The sequence below is a fragment of the Neophocaena asiaeorientalis genome, unplaced genomic scaffold, assembly GCF_003031525.2.
Source record: "Neophocaena asiaeorientalis asiaeorientalis breed wild unplaced genomic scaffold, Neophocaena_asiaeorientalis_V1.1 scaffold251, whole genome shotgun sequence".
Taxonomy (NCBI): domain Eukaryota; kingdom Metazoa; phylum Chordata; class Mammalia; order Artiodactyla; family Phocoenidae; genus Neophocaena; species Neophocaena asiaeorientalis.
In genome coordinates, this window is record NW_020173377.1 from 6396765 (window position 1) to 6417186 (window position 20422).

The 20422-nt window shown below is 41.0% G+C and overlaps 2 protein-coding genes across 7 annotated transcripts in view; one reads left to right on the top strand and one right to left on the bottom strand.

Annotated features, from left to right (window-relative positions):
- The first annotated feature begins 1953 nt into the window (after positions 1-1953).
- Positions 1954-9787, top strand: KCTD6 (potassium channel tetramerization domain containing 6). 3 transcript variants are annotated; one of them, XM_024746278.1, is made up of 3 exons: positions 1954-2555; positions 7058-7127; positions 8378-9787. In XM_024746278.1, the coding sequence occupies exons 2-3, from the start codon at positions 7101-7103 to the stop codon at positions 9062-9064; spliced, it is 714 nt and encodes a 237-aa protein (XP_024602046.1). In that variant the 5' UTR covers positions 1954-2555; positions 7058-7100; the 3' UTR covers positions 9065-9787. The 3 variants fall into 3 exon arrangements, with proteins under 3 accessions (XP_024602046.1, XP_024602047.1, XP_024602045.1); XM_024746279.1 differs by lacking the exon at positions 1954-2555 and adding an exon at positions 4467-4555; XM_024746277.1 differs by lacking the exon at positions 1954-2555 and having other exon boundaries at positions 6082-7127.
- A 2478-nt stretch (positions 9788-12265) lies between these two features.
- ACOX2 (acyl-CoA oxidase 2) overlaps positions 12266-20422 on the bottom strand; it is a 35610-nt gene continuing 27453 nt past the window's right edge. For all 4 annotated transcript variants that reach the window (XM_024746498.1, XM_024746495.1, XM_024746497.1 and 1 more), the window contains 2 exons: positions 15797-15929; positions 12266-12615 (listed from right to left, as the gene is read on the bottom strand). In XM_024746498.1, coding sequence (XP_024602266.1) covers positions 12553-12615; positions 15797-15929 — 196 coding nt within the window. In that variant the 3' untranslated portion in view covers positions 12266-12552. The remainder of the gene's footprint in view (positions 12616-15796; positions 15930-20422) is intronic.

The following is a 20422-nucleotide window of genomic DNA, read 5'->3' on the forward strand; positions in this document are numbered from 1 at the left end:
AAGGGCCGGGCACTAGCAGAAACCCGCGCGGAGCAGCCCGGGGAGCGGGGTTGAGGGGAATCCGGGCGGCGGCGGGGCCGCACTGAAGGGACCGTGGGGAGCCCGGGCGGCGCGCTCCGGGGCTGGCACGAGCTCGCGGCGGGCTGGCTGCGGCCGGGGGCCGGCCTTGGGCGGAGGTTCCGGGCCCCGCCCGGGTGTGGGGGGACGTGCGGGGACGTGCGGGTTCGGCGGACCCGGGTTCCAGGCTCGGGTGCGTGCCACCCTCCCGGCCCCGAGAGTCTCCCGTCCCACGCCGGGGCCGGATCGGGGCGGGGGACTCCGCCTGCGGGCAACAGCGAAGTCCTGCCCGAGTGGGAGCACCTCGAGGTTTGCTCGAAAATGATTTGTTTGGGGTGGTGCTTATTGGTCACCGTTTGCCTTAATTTAAAGCCTACGGCAGGGCTTCTGAGCCCAGCCTTAGGAGATTTTCCGCCCCAAAGAGATTGACTGCAGCTGAGTTCTTTATGCTCAGATTTGTGTGTGTCAGGGCATTTTTAATGCTGGATGTCAGAGGTGATAAATGGCCGTGGAAAGGGGGAGCCCCTGAAGCACCTGCCGGGCTGTCAGTGGTGGAGGCTGTGTCTGGGGAGTGGGACTCGAGAAATGAAACAGATCCTGTTTGGATATTCTGCTGAAGTTATCATGTTTCTGCAAGTATACCAGTTCTAGAACAAGTTGATAATTCCAATTTTAGGGCTTTGTGATAGAAGAGGTTTGAGTGGTCAAGAGACCCGAGGTGACCTGGTTTGGCTAAGAATGTTTGGGGTAGCCTAAGTGTCCCTTACTCTTTCCCCTTGGCATGTTCATTTTCTTGCTGTCACAAATGCCTAGGTACATGAGTGATCCCAAGATAGGAAAGAAGGGAGGGGCCAGCATTTAGCACAGGACTGAGCCCAAGATTGAGATGTTTTCAAATGAACAGATGTGTAGCTAGGAAAAGGAAAATCTTTTTACCTGCATGGTTGGCAGGCTGAGAGAACTTGCCCTTGGCTGAGAACTGTCAGGCCATACTAATACTTCATTTTGTTTAACACCATAGATATTAAGGGTTGATGGTCAGGGACCTCCATAGATGCCATTTCTAAGGTTTGTGGGATTTGAATTTTCATAAATCATATTTTAAAGCATTACTGCATAAAGGAATTCTAGCGTTCTATGAATCCCTCAGTGTTTCTTGGATTTTGATATTTGGAGTCTGTTTAAAATGGAATACACGTATTTATTTGGATTTGGTTTTACCTTGGAGATAATCCTGAGTCATGCTTTAGAGAAGTTCCTTCTGTGATGAAGAGCTCAGCTGTCTGGTGGTCTCTGTGGAAGCCAGATGCTTCCCTTTACCTGTAGGTCTCCCTTCTGGAGCTCGGGGGAAAGGAGGATGGTGTTGGGGAGACTGGAAGCAGATTAAGAGGCCTTCTCTTTATGTATGCCCTGTCTCCATGCCCATGCTCTAAATTACTTGTGTTCACACTCTCAAGTTTCTCAATTTACCACAGAAATTTTATTTATGCTACTGCCACTAGTATTTTCACATTTGTTTGATACTTGTCAGTTTACCAGTGGTTTTTTTAAAAAATAAATTTATTTATTTTGGCTGCGTTGGGTCTTCGTTGCTGTGCGCAGGCTTTCTCTAGTTGTGGCGAGCGGGGGTTACTCTTCCTTGTGGTGCGCAGGCTTCTTATTGCGGTGGCTTCTCTTGTTGTGGAGCACAGGCTCTAGGCGCACGGGCTTCAGTAGTTGTGGCACACGGGCTCAGTAGTTGTGGCTCACGGGCTCTAGAGCACAGGCTCAGTAGTTGCGGCGCACGGGCTTAGTTCTCTGCAGCATGTGGGATCTTCCCGGACCAGGTGTTGAACCCGTGTCCCCTGCACTGGCAGGTGGATTCTTAACCACTGTGCCACCAGGGAAGTCCTACCAATGGTTTTTGATTCATGATCTCATTTTCTTTTCTGCAAGAAGCAGCTGGGTATAAAGAGTGATTTACTCAGTCTCATAATTAGTAATGGAGTCGACTTGGGATACAGATCCTCACTGGTGACCAGTTCTCTTTCTTCTGCGCTGGCCTGCCTGTGACTTCAGAATTCTAGTCCGGATCTTTTACCCTGTAGGCCAGTTGTTGCCTTTGTGTTGTGCCCAAGTGGTATCATTACTTTTGGGAAGGTGCTGTTATTCCGTTTTATTTTACAGAAACTGAGGGTAAGAGGAATTTTATGGTTTTGTGACTGTGGCAGCTCTTCAGTATTAAAGTCACTTTTCAACGTAGAGCGCCTTTCTCCTAGACCACAAAAGGATTAGTTTTCGGACAAAACAATCCATTTCTGCAGTGGTTATGGTTGGGATAACCTAACACCATAATCACATTCCCCTTGTGCGCCTGGCTACCTATGCCACCTTGTATGTGAATGTTAACCCAAAAGACTCCTTTAGATGTCACTGAACTAGTTACTATAAAAAGTATTTCACTTTCAAACTCCCACATTTCAAGAACAGAGAAATTCAGCGCAAAGGTAACTCAGAGGGTATGTATAGATGGAATTTATTGAGTCTTCTTTTCTGAATACCAGACACAAAGATTTCAGTAGGAAGGTGTTTTAAAAGGGCTACCTGGAAACTTTGGGAAGGCAGTAGTTATACATTTTTATTATTTATTCAAGTTTGGAGGTGTGTATTGCAGTTATAGGTTATTATGTAGGAGCAGGACTTTTAGCCCGGAGAATTCTTAGTCTGTAGCAGAAATGATAAACCCAGAATATTTGTGTTAAATTAGTTCATCATAACCATGAATCCTGTAATTGAGTTCTGCAGTGGTGAGGAGAATGACTTTCAGGTGTTCTTATGCTACTCTTTAAGTCATTAACTTGTTGAATTGTGTAGTTTTCACATTTGCTACTATGGAAAATTCTTAGCGATTTCTTTTAAGACTTTTTATAAATTCTTGAGTGTGTGTTTTCCTTAACACAATTATCTGCTAACATTACACTGTCAGAATTTGTACATTAGTCATAATTTTCAGTACTGCTTTAGATTCGTTGGGAACGGTCAGCTAGTTGTTTCCACATGTATTTTATTTGCGCCAAAGGTTAGCTCTTTTCAGGTGAACTGATTTTATAGGGTCAGAAGTCTTTCTTTGAACTTTACAATTGTTTGTGCTTGGCTGCATTCACTGTTGTTTAAAATGATTGTTAGAAAGGAAAGTCACTTTAAAGGAAATTTTTTTTCATTGTTACCTTCATAATCTCCATTCCTGGACAGTTTTCTGAAATGTTGGATTTTTCTTTGTCTTCATCAAGTAAAACAGGCCCATTTGATGCCCATTTCAAGATCTTCCTTCTGCTGCCTGTCTTGTGGTCCTTTAATTTCTCATTAAGCCCTCCACTGGAGAGTGCCAGAAGGGAGAGAAGATGAAAAGCAAATGAATCATTTTCTAACTGTTAGCAGCTCTGGAAGATGACTTGAAAATTGAAGCTATTCCGGAAATTCTTTTGCTTTCATTCATCTGCATTGTCTCTGAGACGGTCCAAACAGTCATCAGTCAGAGGTCGATTATCCAGCTCTTGGTTGACCAGGAATCTCTTTGCCTTTTTTTTGGTTTGTTTCTTGATGTATCTGACCATCTTCACAGAGGATGTTTAGAAGTAAGGTGCAGAGATAAAATTTAATCTAATCAATACTATTTTTACCCCTTAGAGCTCTTTAGTGAATGTTTTGATTTGGAGGGATAGTTTAGTAGTTGTTATTGGAAGTGACTAATAGTAACTTCATTTTATTTTGATGTATCTTACATACAAATGAAGGGAGGCTTTTGGGTACTTTTTAAGAAACATGGGCTTATATAGATTCCCATAATTGCTTTCCTGAATTATTAAGTTTGAGGTTTTATTACATCTTTGTACTGGAACAGAACCTTGGCTTTTGCTGTGGAACAGGTTCAGGGGCATCATCTAATTTTGTGTGTGTGTGTGTGTTTGCTCAAAAAGTTTCCTTGTTTTGATTTAGCAGTAAAAAAGAAAAAAAAAGGATTAATAGTGGACAGTCCTTGCATAACAGCTGTAACTTTGATGATGGCTGTTTTTTTACTTGTCTTTGGTCTCCCATTTCTTACCATTTGGATATTCATGGAGTGGAGTTCTTTACTTCACTTAAGACAAAGGACAGGGCTTCCCTGGTGGCGCAGTGGTTAAGACTCCGCCTGCCAATGCAGGGGACATGGGTTCGAGCTGTGGTCCGGGAAGATCCCACGTAATGCGGAACAGTTAAGCCCGTGTACCACAACTACTGAGCCTGAGCTCAAGAGCCCGCAAGCCACAACTGCTGAGCCCGCGTGCCTAGAGCCCGTGCTCCGCAACAGGAGAAGGCACTGCAACGAGAAGCCCGCGCACCACAACGAAGAGTAGCCCCCATTCGCCGCAACTAGAGAGAAAGCCCACGCACAACAATGAAGACCCAATGCAGACAAAAATAAAATAAATAAGTTTAAAAAAAGAGAAAAGACAGAGTATAGCAGCCTTCAATTACACTAGTGAGTAGGTTCTTGCTATTTTGCTTCAAGGGAATTTTTACAAACCCATTGTGATCGCTCACTTTGAGTTACTGTTAAATAATAAATCCCTACTAGGTGGATAGGGTTAATAGATGGCTGTAGGGGTGTTTTAAGTTAATCCTTTCGATTTCTCATTTCTTGTATTCTGTTCTTTCAGTTTCTATCCAATGAGGGGTTTTATGGAAAGATCTGGACTAGGAGTCAGGAAACCCAAGCTCTTGTTCAGTTACTTTCTAGCTGTGGGGACTTGAGCAAGCCTCTTAATCTGCCAGTTCTCTCTTTTGCATCTCTAAAAGGGGCATAGTTATTCGCGCTCTGCTACTGTATCAGGAATGTTGGGGGGGACACTCCCCCCTCCCCGGCACTGCCCATTACTTAAATTGTTTCTTTATTCAAGAATCCCTTTTCAGGTTGTGCTAATATGCCTGCAGAGTTCCACTGAGCAAGCTCTTCCCGGAAGTCCTCCATTTTCACATTTGGAATGGTTCTTGTTCTTCCTTTGCTCAGGTCTCTGCCAGTCCATCTATTATATAGTACTTTTTGTTTGTTTGTTTGTTTTCATTTTTGGCTGTGTTGGGTCTTCGTAGCTGCACGCGCACTTTCTCTAGTTGAGGTGAGCAGGGGCTACTCTTCGTGGCGGTGCGCAGGCTTCTCATTGCGGTGGCTTCTCTTGTCGCGGAGCACAGGCTCTAGAGCACAGGCTCAGTAGTTGTAGCGCACGGGCCTAGCTGCTATGAGGAACGTGGGATCTTCCCGGACTAGGTCTCGAACCCGTGTCCCGTGCATTGGCAGGTGGATTCTTAACCACTGCACCACCAGGGAAGCCCTTATATAGTACTTTTGAATTTTATTCTGTCCTTCAGTTGCTGCTTGTTGCCTTTCTTCATAGATTGAAAGCTCCACGAGGGCAAGGACCATACCTTTCCTCGCTCTACCCTGCAGTAAATGTCGGTTGACTGAATTATTTTTGAGGCTGTCAGTAATGAATACTTCAGGTGATGGGAAAATGCCAAAGATGGGCATCTTACCAGAACTTTGGGATGACTGGCCTTTTAAATCGCTCAGTTGCTGATCTACTGATCTGTCTGTTGGATCAGTAACTGAATCAGGTGCTCGTAATACAAATTGGTAAAACGTGTTTCTTGGTTCTGTTACTTCAAATACTGTTTATGAAGCAAGTCAGAGGAATGAAAGGTTGTCACAACAGCCCTGAATTTGTTCCATTTCTCACCCTATAGCATGTGGAGACCTATCTATATCCAACTGCTGAGTGTGGAGAATAAAAACTGACCCCACGTTGTCTGGTCCACATTTTAGCTTGTTTGCTTTGAAGAATTTGCAAGGTAGAGAAATAGATGCTTCAGGCTCTGATTTCAGCCCCTGCTGTGCTATGCAAATGTTCTCTACATGCCTGAGTGACCTTTTGAGAAAGAGCCTTTGTGATCTTCTGTAGCCAGGGCCTGTTCTGGGAATTAGTGTGCCAGATTCCTCTAAAAGTGGGAAAAGTGAATCTGTGCAAAGACCACGTTAAGAAAAAAAAAAAAACAAACAACCAAAACAGTGCTTTTCCTGGATAAATACCGATAACTCCATGTTTCTTACTGTCTTTTGCCAAAGCTTTTGAAATTTGCTCTGGAGTTTGCTTTGCCGGGTGATTTGGGGAATGATGTGTGTGAGGGAGAACTGACTAAAGCAGTTCAGTAACTGGGAAACTGTTTAAGTGCTTTTGAATTGTAGATAAAAATAAATTCAAACTGGTATCTTTAGTATCTGGGTGTTTATCAGTGTCTTCAGGCTGGCTCTCCATAAGTGCCAGGGGACTGACTCTCAGATGTGTAAGGTTCTTTTTGCCCCCAATTGTGCTTTAATGGTTTGACATTTAACTGTTTTCTATTTGTTTTGATTATTGTACAAAATGTGTCATTATTAAAAGTATAATTAGTTTTTCTATTTTACAAAAGAGCTACCATTCTGACGTACTTCTCCTGGAAAGAGATACCGGTGTCTTGGAGGTTTATAGTTTTTAATGCTTTTGCTATGGTGTTTAGTTTATATAGCTGAAATGCTGATGAAAAAGTTTTCCCTTTCTCTCTTTCTCTTAACCTTTTTGATAAGGATCATCACAGGTTTGTACCAGGATAAGGTTGTAGAGGTAATCATAGTGTTCTCCTGTAGGAATTCTAAAAATTGAATTTTCGGAGAAGGTAGGTAGAGTTTGAATGACTGGTTTACTCACTAGGCTCTCTACCTTCTCTAAGTATAGGATAACTCTTTCTCTGTAAAGATTTGCCAGTCTCTTGGGGACCCATAGAAGGCCTTAGAGGAATCCTTTCCTCCCCAGATCTTTGCCTTGTAGCAGGTTTTAGTTGAGCAAAGATGAGTAGTTTTCTGGTGTTTGGCCTGCTCTGTTGGGTGAGAAAACTTTTCTATTCTGTTTTCATAGTTTCATGCACTGTCACATGTCTTTTTCTCTTCCCCAAGTTTCCCTGGAACCTGGGCTCCCCGAGACGCAGCACTGGAGCAGATGGATAATGGAGACTGGGGCTATATGGTGAGAGGCTTTTGCAGATGCATTTTGAAGGCTGGCAAATTATTTTTGTGTGTCTTTCCCCGCCTCTTATGTATTTTTAGGTATAATACATCTCATAAGAATGAAAATTATCAGTGGTGCAAACCGCCCCCACCCCCATTAGTTTAGATGTATTTTTTGGTGTTTTAACTTTGTTTGGTGTTTTTAGGTAAGCAAGCTCAACATGGACTCTCTATGTAACTTTTGATAATCATTTTTGTTTTTGGTCTTTAAAGTATGTTGCCCTTAAAACTCTTCCATCATAGAGTAGTGACTGTTAAATGTCTAGTAGGTAATGGGTAGAGAGGACATTTTCTTGTGGTTGGGAAGGTTAACGGTTGAGAAGGTGCCACTTCTCCCACTAGCACTTTTTCTCGCATGTGCATGTGTCTTCCTATTTTCCTTTTCCTTTGGTGAGAAATATTTTATTTGTATAGTACCTGTCTTTATCTGTCTTATTTTATTTCTTAAATATGATTTTAAAAACCAAAGGTATGTATTATTTAGAGGAGCTTGCTTTTCAAAATTAAAGGCCAGATTGCAACATTAATGTTACAAAAGTGAATATACTATCAGATTATGAAATTTGAAAGCTGCTATTAGCCTTTGGGTATATGAGATTGTGTTGACCAAACTGTGTATTTTAACTTAGTATTTGATACTGGTATTTCCACGAAAAAGTTAGGAAGATTAGGTCTACACAAATTTTTATTTTTAAAATAAATTTCATGATTTCCCCCCTCCTTTTGAGGGGGAAAAGACAAAAGAAATATTGAAAGTAGATGTTTTATGTTACCAAATCATTTTTATTCTATTTTATGTTAAATTGAGTTAAGAAAAATGAAAGTTTTTTTTTTTTTTTTACTCTGAAAAAAACTTAAATGAGTATATTTTAGTTTGGCCTCTCTCCTCCCATAATATACTCTGACCTGAAAACTTCTCTCTAGATACTGGGCCTGAAATAAAGTGGCTTTGGAAGCCATGTCCTCCTTTTTTAGTGTAAACCTTTGAAGAATTGGACGTATCCCTTTTCTCTATTGAAAGCAAATGTTAGATCCCTTCATCCGGGTGGGTTTCTCACTGAAAATAAAGCTATATTTTGCATCAGTGGATTGCTAGATGTGTCGTAGCCTGAATCTTTTGCTTTGCTTGTTACCACTAATTTTCTTAATCTGTCAAAGTTAGGATTTAAAAACATTTCAGATGACTGATCATTTTTTAAAAACTTTCAGATGACTGACCCAGTCACGTTAAATGTAGGTGGACACTTGTACACAACGTCTCTCACCACACTGACGCGTTACCCGGATTCCATGCTTGGAGCTATGTTTGGGGGGGACTTCCCCACAGCTCGAGACCCTCAAGGCAATTACTTCATTGATCGAGATGGACCTCTTTTCCGATATGTCCTCAACTTCTTGAGAACTTCAGAGTTGACCTTACCCCTGGATTTTAAGGAATTTGATCTGCTTCGGAAAGAAGCAGATTTTTATCAGATTGAGCCCTTGATTCAGTGTCTCAATGACCCCAAGCCTTTGTATCCTATGGATACTTTTGAAGAAGTTGTGGAGTTATCTAGTACTCGGAAGCTTTCTAAGTACTCCAATCCAGTAGCTGTCATCATAACCCAATTAACCATCACCACCAAGGTCCATTCCTTACTAGAAGGTATATCAAACTATTTTACAAAGTGGAATAAGCATATGATGGACACCAGAGATTGCCAGGTTTCCTTTACTTTTGGACCCTGTGATTATCACCAGGAAGTTTCTCTCCGAGTCCACCTGATGGAATACATTACAAAACAAGGTTTCACAATCCGAAACACCCGAGTGCATCACATGAGTGAGCGGGCCAACGAGAACACAGTGGAGCACAACTGGACTTTCTGCAGGCTGGCCCGGAAGACAGATGACTGACCTCCAGCACTGGGAGAAGTTCCTGGAAGCGGACTCTCCAGGAGATCGAAGAGGCTGATTTTTTTTTTTTTTTTAAATCACAGTGTGAGATTTTTTTTTTTTAATATTTGTATTTATTTGAAGGCACTGGGGACCAGAAGGAAGGAAGTTTTGTGCTTCAGCAGACTCCTCTGTGTTTTGTTCCCTTCACCCTGAGTATGCATGTGCCTGTTCAGAGCCTCCAGATACCTTTTTTATAAAAAGAAGTCTGAAAATCATTATGGTATATAATCTACCCTTAACAGAACTTGTTTTTATTACAGTGCTAAAATGATTTCTGATTAAATAGTCCCTAACTCAACTAGAAGGCTAAAAATGCAGGAATGAAAGAATAAACAGAGTACTCATGATGCCTTTGGGAAAAATCAAAACATCATGTAGGGTGACCTAGTTTTCAAACCAATAAGCAGTATTATAATATTAAAGGAAAACTGTTCCAATCGTTTAAAAGTACTTGTTAAGTACTGCTTTTTACAGTTACGACAACTGTTTCTTTCTATGCATATAAATCAAGCAACCAAATATCTGTAGCCATGGAAATGTCTGACTAGAAATATTTATATTGGCTTCTGAATACAAAGTGTCCCTGTGGTAGAAATCTTACTTCTTATGCCTGGTGCAGTATAATTCCCAAGTGTACTGTCTACCAGAATAAATAAATAAATAAATGAAATATGAAAATTAGGTTTGTATTTATTGATTATTGTCAGTTAAGGGGGAAAATCGTATTCTTTGTCTAAAATATGCATTGTTTTATGTCCCAATAAATGCTACCTATAGCACATTCGTATTTGATTCAGGAGGACTCAGTGGAACTTTAGGATGTGGTTTATAGAATTCTATGCTGTTGAAGCAGGGAATTGATGGAATTATTAGTTTTGTCGAAAAGAGTGCATATCTGGACAGTGAACGTACAGTTTGACAAATTTTTTTCAACTAGGACTTATTTTGAAGATTATAGATTTTTCTTCAGTAAGCCACCAGTTGTCATTGCTCTATGACCCTTATTCTAGCTTTGTATCGAGCACAGGGACAAACCGACTCTTTAGCCATTTTATTCTCATATATTATGGTGACCCACAAATGTATTTTGTTATTAAGGTTAAATTTCTGAGCAAAGAAAACTGCAGTGAATGAAGGATCTAGAACAGTTGGAAATATCATGTACTTTTAAAATTTTTACTGTAGTCTTATTTTGCATAAGTTCATTTGATTTTGCATAAGTTCATTTGATTCTATTTCTTGGAAGTTACTCACTGGAAGGATTATGTTAACTATAGTGAAACTTCCTAGTTTGCTAGAACACCTTTTAAAAGAAAGTTCAGAAATTTCTTCCCTGTTGTCTAAGGGAGGAGTAGAGTCCTGAGGCTGTGTGACCCGGGGAAGCTCACTCCTTTTCTCCTCTGAGAAGATTCTGAAATTCTCTTTCAAAGAAGGATGAGAACATTTACTTACATCCATTTCTGCTCACGTCTCTCTGAAAACTTAAGATTTGACAAATGACCAATATCCAGAAACCTGTAACTACCCCATTTTTACCATCTTCAAACTAAAATCCCTTAATGTTATTGGTAGGTTGCTGTGGTTTCAGTAAACGTACTAAGTATGAGGTTATCTTTTTAGAAAATGGTCTCCTCCTTCAAACTGATTAGTGGTTACCTAAATAAGAGACAAGAAAAGGAACAGCCCAGCCAGCTATGTGTTGTTGAGTTAGCTGAGGTGAATGAAAGATGAAATTATTTGGGTTGAAAACAGGTATGGAAATGGGAATGAATAGTTGTTCCAAGGTTTTAAGAGTAAAACATCTATGAGGTCTCTTCCTTGTCCAGATTACTGGAGATAAGTTTGCTTTTGGTAAATTTTCTCAGATTTATAAATTATTAACAATTAAATGATTATTTATATGAGTAAATTAGGAAAAGTAGCCCGCTGAGATTTTTTGCAATTTAATTTGTTTGATGGTATTCAATTTTGAGTGTTTTATATACTTGGGCAGTTGAAAATGATGTGAAAAATATAGGTTGGTTATATTTGGGTAGTTTGAGACAATTATGTCTTTTATGAAACTTTAAATCATTTTTACTTTGGAAGAGTTGATTTTTTAAACATTTATGTTAGTTGTATTCCTAAGGCTCTATTTTTTTCCTTTTCATTTTTTTAATTGAAGTATAGTTGACGTACAATATTATATTGGTTTCAGGTGTACAACATAGTGATTCGACATTTATATACATTACGAATTGATCACTATAAGTCTGGTAACCATCTGTCACCATACAAAGTTATCACACTATTATTGACTATACTCCCTATGCTGTACATTACATCCCATGGCTTGCTTATTTTATAACTGAAAGTTTGTACCTTTTAATCCCTTTCACCTACATCCCATCCCCACCTCCGCCAACCACCACTGTATCTGAGTCTGTTTCTGTTCTGTTTTGTTTGCTCATTTGTTTTGTTTTTTAGATTCCACATGTAGGTGAAATCATATGGTGTTTGTCTTTCTGTGTTTGATTTATTTCACTTAGCCAGTACTGTCTCATGTCCATTCATGTTGTTGCAAATGGCACAACCTCATTCTTTTTTATGGCTGAGTAATATTCCTTTGTTTATGTACACCACAGTTTCTTTAGCCATGCATGTATTGTTAGACACTTAGGTTGCTTCCAGATCTTGGCTGTTGTAAATAGTGCTGCAGTGAACGTAGGGGTACATGTATCTTTTCAAATTAGTGTTTTTGTTTTCTTTGGGTAAATACCCAGAAGTGGAATTGCTGGATTGTATCATAGTTCTATTTTTAATTTTTTGAGGAACCTCCATACTGTTTTCCATAGAGGCGGCACCAACTTACATTCCCTGCAGCAGTGCACAAGTGTTTCCTTTTCTCCATATCCTTGCCAGTACTTGTTATTTATTACCTTTTTAATGACAGCCATTCTGATTGGTGTGTGGTGATCTACATTTTATTTAGATTATACCAAGTATAGGCACTTTTAGAAGAGGATTGTTTGTGTGCGTGTGTGTGTGTGTGTGTTCTTTTAAGCCCTGGGATAAATAAATGTGTGCTATAAGGACACAAGTGATAACTAATGAGTCTATTGGCTTTTGCTAGATCTAAAGCAAATCCTGGCATTTAACAAAATAGAAGCTGCAAATGGATAGTGCTACTGTTTTTTTATTGTGGGAAATTTCAAACATATTCGGAAGTAGAATAATGTAAACACCCACGTACCCACTGAATAGCTTCAACAATGCTTCACTCCCCCTTTTTCTTCCCATGGATTATTTTGAAATAAATCACAGATATTTCATCTGCTTCAGTCTGTGTCTCTGGAAGATAATGATTCTTTTTAAAAATACATACATATGTAGTTGTAGATTTTAATGATGCATATGCCATAGTACCATTACCACGTGGTGGTGCCTCCTGAACGCTGTTGATTATTTCATAGCCTGGATCTCCAGCCTTGTAATAATGGTCTTATATATTTCTCATACGCAGGGTTCCCCTGTTTGTAGAAAAAAGTGTATTGTTAAGACAGACTATTTCTGCCAGGATTAATGACTTTTACTTTCAAATTAAGTTTTTAGTTTCAAAAAAGTAACATTACATACGATTCTTAATTTTTAAATTTGTTTTTAAAGTTCATTTTGTGTGAACATATGGGGAAACATTTTTTCCAAAGGGCATCCTTCCTTTTCTCATGCAGATTTTAAATTGTGGATGCAGGTGGCCAATTAAAAAAACACAGCTATCATTTGCTTTTGGGATTTAATACAAATGAAAGGCTTGACTCTTTGAGGCTCTTTGAAATTGAACATGTTAACCACAAAGCAAGGAACTAGAAGGTGAAATCAGGTAAGCAATATTCTATGTCAGAATTGGGTATCCCCATTATTTTCTAAGGTGATGTCTTGATTTCTTTTCTTCACAGATCTACCCTTATCTTTTATAATATTTACTTGTTTACTTTTTTGCCTGTCTCAGTTAAAGCTGTAAGCTCTTTGACGACAGGGTCTATGACCCTTTTGTTCTCCTGTGTCCTCAGTACCTAGAATAGTTTCTGGCATACATCATATGCCCAGTAACTATTTGTTGAATGATTGAATGAATGCATGGATCAGTAGGTGTGTTTAACGCATCTGGCAACTACTTGAATAAATTTCTGCAATAGAATAATTGGGGGGAAATAGGATTCTTATTTTGAAATTATCCCGAGTGGTTCTTTCACTGCTTGCATCTATAGGGAATCACTTAGATAGGAGTTCACGTGGGGAACAGGAACAGTCTTTTGCAGTTCATTTCGGAGAAACTGTCTTGAAATAGCATCCAAATCAGGAAAAAAGCCAAAAGGCAGAACACCATAGCGAGAGTAAGCCATGGGAGTGCATCATCCTGTCTGGGGATAAAGCTCAGCACCTAACCTGCCCCAGACAGGAGAGACTCTTATAATTCTAAGACTTTCAACACAGCATAGCACTTTTCTTTTGGTAGAAATGTCAGTGAAATAAATTCCTGTGTGTACTTTTGTGTCTACAAGGCATGTTTCAAAGTAGCTTTTGTTTTAATTTATCTGAAATACCTGTAGTGTGCCTTTTTCTGCTAGTGCAAATGAGGAAAAATGTCTCTAACTGCAGTTTCAAAATTACCTACAGCAGATTAGAAACTACACTTTAAAAGGGCTATTTTGATGGTGCCTAGAGGAGCCAGAAATGTAAGATTAGGGAGGCATATATTAGTTGTCAACCAAGTGTCGTTTTAACTAACTGGAAACATTCTTCAAGGTCACTCATAATCTCACATTCTTAAAATCGCTGTGCATGAAAGAGTCACGTTGCCGTACCTATCACCTTTTGTGCAAGGTAATCTAAGCTAGGATGGCAAAAGTTTGCAGTATTGGGTATGCAGCAGGGTCCTTGTTCCGCTGCGTAGGTCACAGAACCATGTTCATTTACTCCGTAAATGCAAAGTATCTACTCTGTGATAGACTCTGGAGTTGGGAAGATGAAAACTCCATCCTTGTTCACAGTCACGTGGCCGGAGATAGGGAAGAGTGAATGGGATGGCATGCATCACCATCTTACCAAGTCTGCTGATGTTGTGGGTCAGTCATGCCCCTCATCTAGACAAGCCTGCCCTCTAGAATTTAATCTAGTGTCCAGATTAAATTCTTTCAAGATGAAGAGTAGAAACAAGTAAAAGACAAGGAAGCCCCTGTGTTCTTTGGTGAATACGAGGAATCAGGAGAACTGGCATGTTTCCTTGTGTTGCTAGTAAAGCAGGTTTGAGCTAGATATGTCAGTGTTTCCTGACAGGTGTTAAGGCAGGGTAGGTTTTTCTCTCGAGTACCAAAGGGCATGTGTGTTTCTTTAGACCACAGGGGCTAATCTGGAGTGACAGGATTGCTGTAGGTCTATGCCAGGATTTAAATGTTAGAAAGTAGAGAGATCTAATCATTAGAAAAAGTAGCACACTAGAAGTAGCTTAACGGTACTAAGCAGTAAATGTATTGTATCTTCTTTAGGTAAGTTCTTTATCTTTCCTTGTTGAGTTAAAAGGATGCCTTCCTGGAGACAGGGATTGGCCTTCTGGCTGACAACCATCTTGGGGGTAACGTTGTGTTGCAACTTTAGATAACCATGTTAAATTAAGCTATGAGGTATGACAGGATGCAGAATTTTAAGAGCAAGTCTAACACCATGCTAAGTGTGAATGAAAGCCTGAGAGGTGCCAATTTGATGAGGTGTTAAGACACCTTTTCTGAAATTTGAAGAGGAAAGGGGTAAAAAACTAGACTTCATCATCTGAATTACAGATCTGCATTATAGAACTTAAAATAACCTGTTGTATAGCTATAGAGTGTTTTTGTTTTGATCATGTGTATCAAATCTGCTAGTAAATGTTGGTTCCCCAAATTGTAAATACAGGGTTTATTTCTCTACTCCAGTTAATGTAGGCGTTGATATTCATAATGTTTCCCAATGAGGCTCATAGCAGAGAGTCTGGGATGCTGGCTGTAGACTGTTAGCATTTTATGAGTCCTCCCCCTTCTTCTGTTAATGAGTTCTCGTGTTCTCTCCTGGGACAGCTGGGGATCTTTTTGCCATAACCCTTGTAATTGTCATTTATTTGGCTTTCCTGGGGTACTGATGGCAGTGCAGCAGGCTTCTTTGTCCCTGGGATTTTCTTCCTTGTAGAGAAGAGGGAGGAGGCATCTCTAGCAGGCATTGAGGGCTGAGAGAGAGACCCCCACCCCCAAGCTTCCTATCACCCCTGAATACCTACTGTATCAACACGAAACTAAGAGTTAAAAGGCTGAAATTAAGATGGTTAAATCAGTGCAGTGATTTATCTTTTTATTTCTGTTACTTAAAAGCCACTTTGCCACTCTGTGTGTATGCCCTTGTGTATGTCAAGCCGTGATTTAGAGCTTGGGCCTTTCTCCAAATTCCCTTTGCCAAATTCTGAGCAATGCATTTTGCTTATTACAATTCAGACTCAGAGTTCCTACCAGGCCACATCCCTGCTCCTGGTTTCTTTTATGTATTCTCAAAATATTTTAAATAGACATGCTATGCCAAGCAATTTCTAACCTAATGGGAATCAATTAAAATGGGAAAACATGGAGGTATATTCACTGCTTGCTCTCGGCTCTCTTGCATAATTTATAATGTGTTCTATTCAACTACCTGAGTATTGGTTGGTGACCTCTGAGCCCACTGGAACAGACGTTCGTAGACATTTCCGTCATAACAACCAAGTGCTGAATTTAAACACTGATCGGTGAAGTCAAAAGCATCAGTTAACAAGACAGCATCCTTTCTGAGAGAAAAAAACAAAAGAGTTGTATTTTAGATTGCTTTTACGAATCTGATTAATCTGGGATGGTGAATAACAACACCTAATTAGAAGTTGCATCATTATCCACTTTTCGAACAACTTGGCTTTTTTTTTCTTTAAGTTTTAATTTTTGATCAGTTATATAAGCACAGCATAAAGAGTCAAATAGTTCTTCAAGGCTTGTTATTGAAAATCAGCATATCCCTGCCTCTCCCCTCCATTTCTTCCCCCCTACCCCTAGAGGCAATCAGTTTTAGTCTTTTAGCTGATATTTTGGGAATTTACCCGAATGACTCTAAATGTCTTGTTTGTATTGCTACTTCATATTCATTGGTGCTAGATATTATCTGTTGACTATTACAGAAGATACGGATTTATTTTAGCACCACTCTCCTCAGCAGTACCGATCATCCCCCGTCCCCATCCCCCAACCTCTGCTTCCTCCCCACGGCCTTCCTGCCTCCCAATATAATTACAGTTTTGGCCAGACTGATATTCAGTGCTTACCTTGTTATGACTGTATGTATCCTGTGTGTTAGTATGAGTTTATGTATTCTGTTCACGGCAGAGCCACGTTCCCACCACATCTCTCCTGTTCTAGGGGTCGCTCTCCAGCACTTCTGTCATAATTCTTAGTGATTTCACTGTCTATGTGGAAGTTCCTCTAAAACTTGGTTTCTCAGTTCCTTGAATCTTCTCCTCCACTGACCGTGTTCTGCAGCCCCGCTCTGTCACTGTCTGCCAGGATCACGCACCAGGCCTTGTCATCCACACCTGCATCTCACCATCGTCTCAGCCATGTTCTTGTCACTGTCTCCTCTTTCTAGCTTACTCCCTCTACGATTCTGACTTCTGTGATTCTTATTTTCCCTCTCAAGCGACAAAATTATTTTAACCTATGGAATGAAATATTAAAATAATTGTTCCCATGCTTCCCTTCCTTTTTTAGCAGAGGATATAAAATAAAATATGTGATGGTTTGTTTACACTCTTCCTTAACCCTCGTTTCACAGAGTATTTGAGGTGACTGAGATACTGGACTTATTTAATCCTTTCTGGATGGCCTTTAATCATTATTATGAAATGATTTTCCTACAGGGCTGTTCATGATTCACCTACTGCCTATTTAAAGTCCCTCATCTACATGGTGTCACTTCCCTCGTCTGTCTGAAATTCCATGGTCTATTATATTCACTCCCTCCAAACGATATTGAGCAATTTTTCCTGCTTTGTCATACTTGTTTAGCAAAACCCCATTCCTCGTTATTTCGAGTTGTCCACCGACTTTGACCCATACCTTTGTAACAATATATGGCTGGAAGAACCAATACTGACTGTTGTAATAAGGACTCAAGTGGGCCCTTATTGCTACCCAGCAGTCATATCACATTCTAATTCCTTTACTCCTTCATTCTCTTAGATGATTATCTCCCACCTTCTCTTTGATCTTCAGATCTACACTACTCACCTCCCCATCTCTCTCAACCTAGATGACTTTGAGTCCTATTTCACTGGTAAAATAGAAGTGGTAAGAAGAGTTCCACAAGTTCCCACCCATGCATTTAAACATATGGGGTTTTCTCTCATAGTACAGGTAAACTGTCCAGGTTCCCAGCTCAGACCAGTCCCTCCTCGTCCACTAGATGCCTTCCCCTCCTGCCTAGTAGAGAGCAATGTTCCAGAAGTCCTCCTGCCTTTCCCCTATAACGTCAAAATTCCCCTCTCTCCCGGATCATTTTCATCAGTTTACAAACAAGCTGTCATTTCTCCCACCTAAAAACAATCATTTGGGGCTTCCCTGGTGGCGCAGTGGTTGAGAGTCCGCCTGCCGATGCAGGGGACACGGGTTCGTGCCCCGGTTTGGGAGGATCCCACATGCTGCGGAGCGGCTGGGCCCGTGAGCCATGGCCGCTGAGCCTGCGCGTCCGGAGCCTGTGCTCCACAGTGGGAGAGGCCATAATGGTGAGAGGCCCGTGTACTGCAAAAAAATGAAATAAAATAAAAACAATCATTTGACTCTATTTCCCTCTCCATCATCTGACCCGTATCTTGGCTCTGCTTTGTGACAAAACTTGAAAGAGTTCTGATTGTTGATGCTTGCTCTTTCTGGTTCTTCTCCGCCTCTTCTCAACTAGATCTGTTCAGGTCTTCACTCCCACCATTCCACTGAAGCAGCTCTTGTCGAGGTCACCTCATCATCATCTTTGGAGGGTCCCAAGACTCCGTACTCACCCCTTGTGATACCATCCTTCTCACGGCTTTAAATACCAACCATATGCCAGTGACTTTGAAAGTTCTCTCTCCCGTCTCTCCTGCCTACTAACATCTTACTTGATTTCTAGCAGGCTCTTCAAACTTGATGTATTCCAAACCAAACTCCTGACCTTCTAAACCTTCTATCCATCCTGCCCAAACCTGGCTCTCCTGTAGTCTTCCCCCTTTATAGTAAATGGCGACTCTGTCCTGGCCCAAAACCTGAACTCCTCTCTGTCTCTTACATTCCATATCTAATCTGTCAGCAAATCTTGTTCTACCTTCAAAATATATCCAGACTTCTACCACTTCCCACCACCTCCAGTGCTATCACCCTGGTCCAATCCAGCAGCATCTCTCCCCTGGATTATTGCAGCAGCCTCCTGACTGGACTCCCTGCTTTTCACTATTGTCCCCCTCCCGAGTCAATTCTTAACATGGCAGCTGAAGTGACCCTTTAGAAACACACCTCAGATCTCCTCAGATTGTGTCTGTCCTACGCTCAGAAGCTTCCTTGTTCTCACACAAAGTGAAAGTCAAAGTCTTACGTCTTTGCAGTGACCTACACCCACTCCATTGTCGTTCCCAGTACACCCCTAGTTCTCTGACCTCTGTTCTCATTCTCCACCTCAGTCATGCCACTCCAGCTGCTGCGGCCTCTTCTCTGTTTGCTGGATGGACATGCCAGGCACTCTCTGGCTTCCAGCATTTGTACTTCTCCTTTGCCTGGAATGCACTTCTCCCAGCCAACCACATGGCTCCTCTCACCTCCCCACCTTCAGATCTTAGACATCACTCTCCCCGAGAGGCCTTCTCTAACCTATTTGAAACTACAGTCCTCCACCCCCACCCCCAGCATTCCTCATTCCCCTTCCCTGCTATCTTTTTCTTCGTAGCGTTTATTACCACTTTGCACACTATATGTTTGACTTATTTTGTGTATGTGTGTTTGTTTCCTCTCCTCCAGTCTGTCGCCTTTTCAATCTGAAACTCATATCCTTCATTTGAGGAGTATTTTCTTGAATTATTTTGTTAATGATTTGCTCCCTTCTGCTTGCTTTGTCTTCTCTTTCTAGACCTGTTCTTTAGATGATGGACAGTTAGGATCAGTCCTCTTACTATTTTTAGCTTCTCTCCTATTTTTGTCTCTTGCCTTTTTGCTTTCTTTCTGCGAGATTTCTGCAGCTTTGTCTTCCAGTCCTTCAATTGAGCTTTTCATCTTCACTATCATTAATTTCATAGAGCCCTTTTTTTTTTTGGTTCTCTGAATATTACTTTTTAGGAAATGACATTCTTGTTTTGTGGTTGCCATAGCTCCTCTTAACTCTTTGAGGATATTACTGATCTTTCAAAAAAGTTCTCTTCTCTGTGAAGTTCCTTTTGTGACCCTCAAGTCGCCTTGTTCTTGCTTGGTCTCTGTCTTTTATGTCAAGGGCTTTCCTCAGGTGTCTGGTGATCCCTGAGTGTCTGATCATAGCTAAGAGTGGGGCATTAACTAGCTGATTAGAAGTCTGGGTGTGCTTGTCAGTGTGGGGTTCCCTGTGGGGTGAACTGGGTATACCATTGGGGGACCTTGGTGTCAGTGTCTTTACTTCTCTCTCCTTTGGGCTGGTCAGATTCTCTAGAGGAGGATCATGTTATCATTTTCCTGCAGGACACGAGCCTGGCTGCCAATTTGCTGGGAACCAGTGGGAAAAGAGGGCTGGGGGAGAGGACTGTCAGCATTGGCCTATAAACATTTATTCAAGGCCCTGTTTTCTGTAGGGTAGCCTGATGTTCTTCATCCTCAGCTATGCCTGATGTCCCCTAGTCTGTAGACCCTCTGTTTACCCTCCTGCCAGGGTGCGGTCAGGGAAAGCCTTAAAACTACTCAGACAGGAGAAGGGGAACTGGGGATTCAACTCCTTCTGAAATAGACTTCCAACCCATCCTGTCACGTTTACCTTCACCCCCGTTGCCAGAGGTCCCTGGTGCTGTAGTTCTTGAGGTTCTTTGGTGGCACTTGTTTGCTTCTTGGCTTTTCCTACTGCTGGTTTATGATTCAGTTTATTCAGGTCTGCTAAGTCACTGTTTGTCCATCTACTCTCCAAATTTCATGTTTCCTCTGCTGTTCTCTTTCTTTGTGGGTTAATGCCTTTTAAAATTTAAATTTTTATGGGTTTATGCCTTTTTTAATTTACTGACGTTTTAGTAGGGTTTCAGGAGGGAACAAAAATAAATGC

Excerpts from the sequence above, each read along its gene's own strand:
- KCTD6 (XM_024746278.1), top strand. The coding sequence starts at position 7,101 with ATGGATAATGGAGACTGGGGCTATATG. Across the intron at positions 7,128-8,377 it reads ATGGAGACTGGGGCTATATG|ATGACTGACCCAGTCACGTT; the intron begins GTGAGAGGCTTT and ends AAAAACTTTCAG.